Below are 10,721 nucleotides of genomic sequence, written 5' to 3'. Positions count from 1 at the left end.
TCGGCATGGCTACAAAGATCTCACATTCCCAGCGGAGGTATATTTTCACTCATAAAGTCGGCCAGAATTCACAGCGGAGGTATATTTTCACATTCTCATAATTGATAAAATGGACCGATCTTCCAAGGAGCTTAACTTCCTGAATACAACAACAACAACAACTACGCCTTCATCCCAAAACAATTGGAGTCAGCGATATAAACCAAAAAAGAAATTCATTTTGGGTCTTCCACATGAATCCTTTTCCTCCAATCATTTCTATCCAATGCCATGTCCTCGGTGAGGTTCAAAGCATTCATATCCTTTCCTATCATCTCCATCCAAGTCTTCCTAGGCCTACCCCGACCTCTTTTAACTAATATATTTTTCCATTTCTCCAACCTTCTAACTGGAGCATCATTAGGCCTTCGTCGAATATGTCCAAACCACCGTAAACGATTCTCTCACATCTTATTTTCAATGGGTGCAAGACCTACCTTCTTACGTATCTCCTCGTTCCGAATCTTATCTTTTATTGTATTTCCACAGATCCATCTAAGCATCCGCATTTCAGCTACACTCATTTTTTGAATATGATGTCTCTTGGCAGCCCAACATTCCTTATCATATAGTAAAGCGGGTCTAATAGTCGTCCTATAAAACTTTCCCTTCAACCGTAATAGCATTCTACGATCGCACAACACTCCAGTCGCACTTTTCCATTTCATCCACCCAACCTTTATCCTATGATTTACATCTCTTAGTAAATTTGGTAGTACTGAGAATGTGGATCGCCCAGAAAGTGTCTGATTTTATCGTATGCACTCAGATCGATAAAAAAAATCCGTCGAAATAGTAAAATAGCTAACACAACCTGATTTTTTTTACAGAAACTGTCAGGAGCATTCATCCACTCAAATCGCGTAATTAGAACCGTGCAAACCATGAGAATTCACTACAGATCAATTTTAATATATTGAACTACTCAACTCATTCAACAACGCATCTCAATCTATACGATTCATACATCTAGAACTCAGATTATGTGTTTAGGAGAATTCTCACCAGATCCATTGTAGAAAACATTGAATGATGAGCTTCTCAGTGAGAGATTGTTGATCAGCCTGCTTCCTTAAGCAATTGGACGCTGTAGACACCGGAGCACAATCAAAATCACCAGGCGTGCGCCTATTCTACCGATAAACGTCGATCACACGTTTACGCCGACCCATGCTATGCCGGATTCCAGTGTCACTGTAGCCAAATTTGGAGAAGAATTCTCCTAGTTTTAGAGACCATACAAAAGAAGAAGAAGAGAGCAGAAATACGGGAATTCAAATTCTGATTTTCAAAGATGTTCAACAAAACAAAATCGAAAACTATTTATGTAAGGTGAGAAGAGGTTTTCCAATCTCGAATACCGCAAAAACTGGAAACCCCTAGTGGTTTCCGACAGTCTACTCCCGTGAGGGTGCAAGGCTGACTCAGCCAAGGGTGGCTGTCGGCCCAGGTAGCGGCGCACATGGCTGCTCCAGCTGTGCGGGTGCCGCTGTGTCATCATCTGCTGTGGCGTGTGGTGTGGAGCTGACTGCGCGCATGCTGGTCTGAGTGTGCGCACAGTCAGCTCGAGCTCGTCTGACCGAGCTGGGCTGGACTGTGCTGACTGCATGAGCTCGATGGCAGGTGCCGCGTGATGGGCATATAATGCAAAGGCGTAGCTAGGGGTGGGGGGGCAGGACTGGGATCCTGCCTCCCGAAACAGTTAAAAAAAATTTATTTTTTTTAAAAGCCCAGTCCTGATTCCATATGAAATAGATTTTTATCTATTTTTGTAGCCCAACCCCGTCATTTTTATTAATAATTATAGCCATTTTTTTATTTTATCTCAACTTTTTTTCATGGGCGATGCCCCAACTATCACACAATTTTTTTTTTGCTACACCCCTGTTCCCCCCCCACCCCACACACATACACACATGAATCCTAGCTACGCCACTGATGTAATGTGCACTTTATGTTTTTGAGTCGTAGAGATCATGGGCCCCCCTTTTCATCTCTCTCTCTCTTTCTCTCTCTGAGGAACAAAAATTATAAGGGCATAGGTAGGGCAGCTACCTACGTCACTTATTTCCAACAATCTCCTTTTGTCTTTTTTTTATCAGAAGACGACGAAAAAACGAGAATTTTCTACCGACGGAGAATTAGGGTTTAGGGTTTGGCAGAAAAGGAGAAAAAACTTATTCCCTTCAGCCATACTCACCTTGTCATCCCTGTTTTCTTCTCGATTTCTTTCGTCCGCTCTTATCTTCTTGGTACATTCTCTCTCCAGTCTGATTCATCGTCGCGGATTTTCTGGGTTTGTGAATTTTTTATTAGGTTTTGTTTCTTCGAGGTAGTAACTTTCTTTCCTTTTTTCTATCCTGCCGTTGTTGGGTTCACGTTTAAATCTAGTGCTGTTCGTCTCGAGTGCTGGGGTGGGAGAGGTGTTTGTTGCGTGTGTGTGGAAGAGGAGAGATCGAGCTATGATAGATTGCCCATTGTTGAAGGCTGGAGGTTCCCTCTGTTTATGTACAAGGTCTGCGAGGATTTTCCTTGTTTCAGGGTTAATTTTGCTACATGGAGAAGAGTAAGATGCCATTTTCTGGTTGTCCGTTGAGGCTGAAGGTTTCTCTCCAATCGGCGGTTAGGGTCCGGGGAACTCAGAATCCCGTTGGGTTGTTTGGCCGGAGAGGGTGTTCGTGGTCTCTCAACTCGGGGTTGTTTCGGTATCCCCTGTCTACGGGGGTTTCGATTCCCCTGTTGTGTGGTCCTTCTTGTCACAATTACTCTTTTCATACCGACTACCTCTCCCCAGAGTCTGTTAGTCGTAGGTTAGCTGCTGCAAGCACAAACCAGAGGAAGCTCATGGCTTCGATCGGTTCTGCTTTGACGAGGCTTGAATCGCCTCCGATGTCTATATACACATTGAGTTCAGGAAAACCCCGTAGACTATCAACATGCCCATCGGGTACAGGCTATTCACCTGCGATTTCTTATGGAGGCCTTAAGTTGTTTAATTATCATGGGAAAGTTACCGGAAGCCTGAAAAACCAAGAACCGCCCGGAAGGAATCTATTGTGCCATTTTAGCTTGTTCGATATCTCTGGGTCTGAAAGTGTTTTGAATCCATTCTCAAGTCCAGAAGAGCGGAGTTTCAATTCTTCTTGTTCTGCGGCACGTTCAGCTGGGGCAGCACCTGATGTGTCCTTCGATGGAGTTGGGCGCGAGGATCGGATAGATAGCTCTACAGTTGCTCCGGACCAGTATGTTATTTTTTCCCCTTTCGCCCCTCTCAAGAGAGATCCCTTTTCATTCTTATAAAATATTTTTGGTGCTTGGGATGATGATTGGTAACCCTCTTAAGTTACCCGGCTTTTGGATCGGGTGGGTCATGACTTGTGTGAATTGGCTGATTCTTTCTGGATTTTTTTTTAACCTATATGCATCACTGTGTACGATATCTGTTATTTGATGCTAATCGGAACCAAACATAGGTTGACTTGTTTATCTTATAGTGCACACGAGGATCCGACAAGTTTGAGAATATAGCCAAGAAGATAAATTTTTTAGTCATCATGCAACAACGCAATCATAGTTCTTGCTGGAAGTCCAGGGAAATTGGAGGAAATTATGTTAAGCCATGGGATTGGTATTTGCTCCCACGCAATGTTTCTTTTAAATTGTTGCCTGTTGTTGAGCATGTTTTTCCCTAGTGAAATTAGTTCTGGTGGGAATGAGAGTTTGAAAAACTAATTAGCTTCCTGTGGTCATTGGCTATGTTGAACTGGTCAAGATTGGATGTGCATATAAGGCTTTTCTGGAAAGACATGCTTAATTTACCTCTAGACCATGAAGATTAATGCTTGTTATCTGGGTTGTTCTGTATATATGTAAAGATGAAGACACACATCTAATATTTATTATGGACTTTCTTATGGCATGTATCATGAGCTGAGACCAACCAAACCAGGCAAGGAGTGGACAAGCTCGGCTTGTTTGTATGTCCGAGCTAAAAACAGGCTTGAAGTTTGTTTTTCAGAGCCTTCTTTATAGGGTCTAACAAGCTTCTCACAAGCAGACAGACTTCATTTCCCTAGCGTTATCTGGACATGTATTTATCAACTTTTCTATAGCATATATCATGAGCTGGGCAAGCTGAGGGGTACAGGGGGTTAGCTGATCTAGCTCATTTGCATATCCTTACTTGGAATTTGGAAACGGGCTAGAGCTTGCAAGGACCATCTTCCTGACTTCTACCAAGCTTTTCACAAATGAACTTTTGTTGCTCACTAGCTGCTTGGCTCGTCTACCATCTCCACTGGAATACTATTAGTTTATCCATTTCAATGCTATAGGAATGTCCCTGTAGTTTCAACTGCAGGGGGCAAGTCTAGTGATTGTTCGGTGAAGGGTCCTTTTCCATTATTATCCATGTTTGAGGCTGAAAGTGGGTGTGCCTGCAATTCTTAGTAAATAATGTCAATCAATCTTCTGCTTTCAGATGCTTTTTCATTTCAACATTTTCCTTATCTACATTTTATTTCAGTAAGATTTTAGGTGATAGAACTCTGAAGCTTCTGTCAGGATCATGTTACCTTCCACACCCAGCCAAGGAAGAAACAGGTGGAGAGGATGCCCATTTCATATGCATTGGTGAGCAAGCTATTGGTGTTGCAGATGGTGTTGGTGGTTGGGCTAGGTTAGGGATCAATGCTGGCCATTATGCTAGGGAATTGATGTCCCATTCTGTGACAGCAATCCAGGAGGAACCCAAGGGTTCGATTGATCCAGCAAGGGTGCTAGAGAAGGCTTACTCAAGCACCAAAGCTAGAGGGTCCTCCACAGCTTGCATAATAGCTCTCACAGATCAGGTTTGTTTTCATATTTAAGTGGCCACTGCCTATTTCACACGAAGATGATAGCTCAAGCCTTGTTCTTATTAGCTTTGTACTGGCCCATGAAGCCTACATGTCTCCCTTGTAATGCCACCTGTTTATCAGTTTCTTTCGCTTGATCTGAAATTCTGAACCAAAATCTTGCTTGCAGGGTATACATGCTGTGAATCTTGGTGATAGTGGATTTATAGTTGTCAGAGATGGGTGCACCATCTTCCGTTCACCTGTTCAACAACATGATTTCAATTTCACATATCAGCTGGAGAGTGGGAATGGGGACCTCCCAAGTTCTGCTCAGGTATGTCAATTGCTGTCATGTTTATTTTCTTATCGACCTGGTTTTGCTAACTGTTCAGGATGTAAAACCTCTCATTAGCAAGATATTTTAACAACCTGGCAGAATGAAATTTTTGGTATCTCAACCGTTAGGTAGTTTAGTAGAGAAGTTAACGTCGAGCAGAGGAGTCGGGTCAAAAGTGGGTCATTGTTTGACATATTAAAGGAAAATAAATTGTGGAGTTCATTTCATCTAGGGGTTCTTGGTGGTCCCAGGATTGCTGGACCATCAACATCAACATCCATGATAGGTGTTTTTTCTGTTCAGTTAACTTATTCAGTTAACTTTAAGAATAACAACCTGAATCTTGGTGGAGGGCATACACATTGAGGATTCCTTGCGTCACAAAAAGCTAGTAGATAAGGAAGGAGAATGAAGTAGAGGCTATGTCACATGGGTGCGGGGATTCGGCACTTCCAAAAAACCCGGGTGCGGGGGATGCGGCAGGGGCAAAAATGTGTATATATATATATATATATATATATATATATATATATATATATATATATATATATATATATATATATATATAAGGGGGGTCCGGGGGTTCCCCCCGACGTGGGTGTGGGGGTGCTGACTCACATAATGAGCCCACCTGGCTGTGAGGTAAAACTCCGGGTTGAGGACATGACCATCCAGCCTCACGAGCCTCAAAGCAATGGCAGCCTCAGTGGGATTTGATCCGGATTCTTCAACTTGAGAAAACAAACACATTTTTGTATTGCGTGAATGCGCTACTTATGTGGCCTCCCACCTTTTCACAAAGGTGTCCACATTGGCCTCTGAGCCTTTCGAAAGTCTTGATGCCCCTGCGGGAAGAGGCACCTATTTTCTTCACAAGGTTAAGGATGCCCTTGGAGACCCCTTGAAGTTCCGAACCCCTTGCTTTGAGGCTTGATCGAGATGTTGAAACAGTTCCGAAAACCTGGATTCATGGGGCTCTGATTCGAGCTTGAGTCCACGACCCAGGTCCGTTTGGGGTGTATAAAATCCAACGAAATGGGTAAAAACCAAGGGGGCATCCGATTCATATTCAACCGAACAACCTGGCCTGATCTCACATTTTTCAAGAACGAGGAGCCCCGGCCAACTGTTTGTCACGAGAGGAGGGAAGGAGAAGGGCGGTGGAGGCAGGCTAGGTGTCAGCACCTGCTCTGCTGATATGTGCCCTGCACCTGGGGATCCACATTCCATCGTACGAGTATCCTGTAGATGATATGACCCATCATTGCAGCTTTCCATAGGGTTGGGTTTTCGGGTGTCCATAGTTTCATGACCCTCGTCGATCACCATGTTCGTTCCTGATTGCACGGTGAGCTCTTGGCGACGATTATCAGGCGTATAGCAGTGGTTTTTGGAAGGGATGGTCGGGCTTGCCATGGCGGGAAATTTGGGACAGAATCCTCTCTGAAGTAGGGTCTGGCCTCAATTTCGGCAGGTGCCGACTATAGTACTCTGCTGCGACAGGGATGCTGATCTGCGGGCCTGTGGTTGGGCTTGGACGAGACGGAAGAGAAGGAGGCTATTAGCGATGGTGGTTCCGGTATCACTGTGAGATCTTGACCAACGTCCACCCATTAGGCTCCAGTTCTGTCATTCTTTCAAGGATCTTCGGTCTCGACCCACACCAGTTGCCGGTATGGGATATAGATCCACACATGATACATAAATGAATGATATTCTCATACGCCACCACCTATGTCTAGGGTCGGCTTGATTCGATCGTGATTTTGACCTCCGACGAGGGAATAAAATCCAGTGGAACTTTCATTCACACCCTAGCGAACTGTCGTTGTTCCTTCATTTTGGTGAAGGAGTCCGCTCCTAGGTAAGAGTAGGTTGTAGCTCATCAGTGATTGACTGAGTTTCTAACGTTTTTGGATTTTGTTTACTAAGAATCCTTGCTTGGATATGAACTTAATATCTATTTTTTTATAAATATCCAGGAGGTTTTCTGTTTAATCAATGGTCACTTTGTGTTTCAAAGGGATGGAATTTATGCTTTTGTCTTTTGTATGCATTATGTTCCAATGCTGGACTTCCTTTTTTTGAAAGCATCACATTTTCTTGTTGATTAAATTAGGATAATTATTTTCATGGGTTTTAGATCAGTTGTACCACGTTAAGGTTTTTCCTTTTGATGGAAGTTATATTCCCCCCAAGATTTTTTTTTAAAATTCTGCAGCCCATTTTATAGGGCAATTTTTTAAAAAAAAATCCAAAAAAAAGGACCAAAATGACCCTGGGTGCGATCAATGCACCCAGGGTCGGGTTGACCGCACCCGGTGCCGCACTCGCACCCTGCTAGCCAAATCCCTGTGACATAGAGTAGAGATGGTTGAAACATGACTTAGTTTATTTTCAATGAAGTTTATTTAGAGATTTCTCTAAGCTTCGTTCTTGATTTGTGTTTTTGTTCTCTGAGAGAACGTGTTTCTCCCTCTCCTCCACATTTTCATCAGCAACAATCCACTCAGAGGAGTCAATATTCTCCCTCTACCCTTCTGCTGGCTTTATCTGACCCAAAGCCTAGCTAGATCGAGAACAAATTTATCTCTTTTCCATCTTTTCCTTACGCCAAAGCCTTCTCTATGCTGAATTTGTAGAAACTGTCCCTCCCTGGGGTCAAATTTCTATTAGAGGCATTAGGGCATCGCTTTTGACCAGCCATTGCTTTGGGACGACATAGCAAAGCCCCAAGCACTTCACAACTCAGCTTGACATGCATCAACTGCGACAATCTGCACCCTAGGATTTCTCTTCTAATCATTCTAAGTAGATCACATCGGTATTAAGTTCTTTGATTCATATACTTCTAAATTATTTTTTGAATCATTAGAATCTGACCCTCAATGATCCCGATCTGACTTTCAGAAGATAGACCTCGTTCTACCTGTTATTAGGAAGGATCGACACAAGCCAACATCCGAGTCCGATTTTCCCAAATTCATCCTGGTCCTATGTCAGTCCTAAAAAATCCCCCAAAATCACCGTCAATAGAGCCTGTCCTAAATTGAAGCCAATTTACAGATCGGATAAATCAGATCTCGATCTGTAAATATCGCTGTTTTACCGAAACCTGTCAGATCAAGCAAATCTTGACGATCTAACTCCTTTTACGCTTCAAAAAATTTCCTAGGCATGACCTTAGATATATAAATCCTGAAAATTTTATTCTAGGAACGTACATCTATTAGCTTTCAAACCCAATTTACAAATCTCAAAAATTTATTCGGATCGCTGAGATATGGTTGGATCTTTGAAACTTGTTAGAACCCAGAAAGCCAAACTGAACCTATAACCAAGGTTGTAAGTACCGTATCAGTCGAGCCCAAAGTAACACCGTATCGTATCTTAAGCGTATCATAATTTTTTAATAAAAAATTCTAAAAAACATCTAGAAAAATCAGAAAAAATTAGCAAAAACTCTAAAAAAGATCACAACACATGAAACAAACCATGCAACTAATGACTGACAATATAAATAAAAGGTAACTACATAATTTAAACAAAATTAAAGCCTTAATAATATTAAATTCACATCCAAGTCATACTAAAATGTCACAAGTCATAATTAAACTATAGAGAGTTCATGATAACTAGAGACATGAACTGCTAATCTTCATTTTTTATATTCTAAACTATAGATCCTATTTTTTTATAGGTCAAGAACTGGGGCAAGTGCCTTTTCATATTCATGCATTTTGTTGGCAAGCGAGTCTTCTTCATCATCTTTAGAATCTTGAACAATGATTAGAAGTCCTTTGCATTTTTGCAAAATTCTTCTTCTTTGAATTTCTCCTAGTTCAAGAATAACATTAGCAGGAAAAATGTCTGGAATAGATGGATAATCACATGGACATACATCTTAACGAAGACCTGTGATATGTTGCTTAAATCTATGCAGCCTATCTCTAATAATAGCACCACAAAGCAAACATTTCAAATTCAATGGTGACCCTAGTCGTGGTACATCGTCAATACTTCTGCAGTATTGCCATGCAGGATCATCTCTATGAAATGAATGTGAAGACGATATCAAATGATCTAAAATAAAACATAACCAATTAAAAAACTCAATAAGAAGCAAAGAATAGAGATTACTTGCGAAAGCAAAGAATATAGATTTTTTACCTTAACTCACTTTCTTGAGTGAAAAAATATGTGAAAATACGCTCTTGAGAAAATCGCAAAAGCCCTCGTGTGCACGAATTAGCCCCCAAATCGATCTCACTTAACCTAGGGTGAGTGGGTTCCCTTCCAACATCCTCTAGACATATGGAGAACTCGGCCCTTAAGAGGTTTTTTAAACCCAAAACAAAAAAAATTGACTTTCTGCAGGCAATACAATATGATACAAGGGTGTATAGTATGATACACCTGATACGGATACGAGTGTGTATCGTATCGTAAAATCCAAAAGTAACGATATATGGTACGATACAGACAACCTTGCCTATAACACCCTGGCCTATCCTAGAACTAAATTAGTTCCGACCTTTTAAAGACCCTGAAAAAATTCAAAAGAAATATTTTTGCGTGCCTAATACCCCAAACTAGACGACCAAGTCATGACTGAAGATTGTCAGAAAATGGATCTAGTTCTTCGTAATGTGAATCTTGCATCATTCTTTGAAAAAGTCATGACTGAAGCACAACTCCCAATGCTCGATGCGGGTGCCCTGAAATGCAATAAGAGCTTGATTCAATTGTGGGCAGAATGAGTGCTGAACTGACCTTGCCAATTTTTGCTTCTAACGATCATCCAAATCCGTTAGTGAAGGGCATCATCCATTCATCATCTGACTCGCAAAGCCCATCTCCGTTATTGTTCGTGAGTAACCCCGCTTGTAAGCAGGTTGTGACGGCCGCGTCTTAGCGTTTTCATAGAGCGACCACACATCTTGTTTTCACGCACTCTTGCATTGTCATAATGCTCTGCGGCATGTGTGTCCTTGCATTGTCGCTATGCCCTATGCTCATGTGTCCCTTGTCGCTATGCCCAATTCTCATAGTTGCCAAACTGGTGACTCTGGCTTGGATCACCCAACCCTTGACTCGAGAGTCACTGGGTTGACTCAGTGACTCAGACCAGTTAGGACTCTATATTTTATAGTGTAAGCGCATGAATAAAACATGAAAATAACTAAACTTCAAGGTGTAATATGTCAAGAGTTAACTACAAAAACATATTACTATACATGATCATTATCATTTTTCATTGAACAGTACTAGATTCTTCAAAACAAGTGCCTTTGTATAAGAATTGTGCATTAAAATCAGAAAATTTATGGTAAAAGTTTATAATAAGCATTAGGATCGCTAACCTGAATCAGTGACCTATTTGGGGTCTGATACGAGTTGTCTCGGGCGATTCCCTAGTTGACTTGCCGGGTTTGCCAACTATGTCGGCAGCTTAGGGCAGTGCATTATTAGCCAGCATATGAGGTAGGCCCATGAAAGCAAATAGT

General features: G+C 41.8%; 1 protein-coding gene across 1 annotated transcript in view; it reads left to right on the top strand.

Moving 5' to 3' along the window:
* Positions 1 to 2,449: 2,449 nt before the first annotated feature.
* LOC149834934 (putative protein phosphatase 2C 80) overlaps positions 2,450 to 10,721 on the top strand; it is a 30,954-nt gene continuing 22,682 nt past the window's right edge. Inside the window, exons 1-3 of the mRNA XM_090011613.1 lie at positions 2,450 to 3,281; positions 4,565 to 4,889; positions 5,065 to 5,211. Coding sequence (XP_089867739.1) covers positions 2,596 to 3,281; positions 4,565 to 4,889; positions 5,065 to 5,211 — 1,158 coding nt within the window. The 5' untranslated portion in view covers positions 2,450 to 2,595. The remainder of the gene's footprint in view (positions 3,282 to 4,564; positions 4,890 to 5,064; positions 5,212 to 10,721) is intronic.

Source organism: Nuphar pumila, chromosome 6 (genome assembly GCF_984573655.1).
Source record: "Nuphar pumila chromosome 6, dmNupPumi1.hap1.1, whole genome shotgun sequence".
Lineage (NCBI taxonomy): Eukaryota > Viridiplantae > Streptophyta > Magnoliopsida > Nymphaeales > Nymphaeaceae > Nuphar > Nuphar pumila.
The sequence above is the reverse complement of the archived record's forward strand: the minus strand, read 5'-3'. Positions and strand labels throughout refer to the sequence as shown.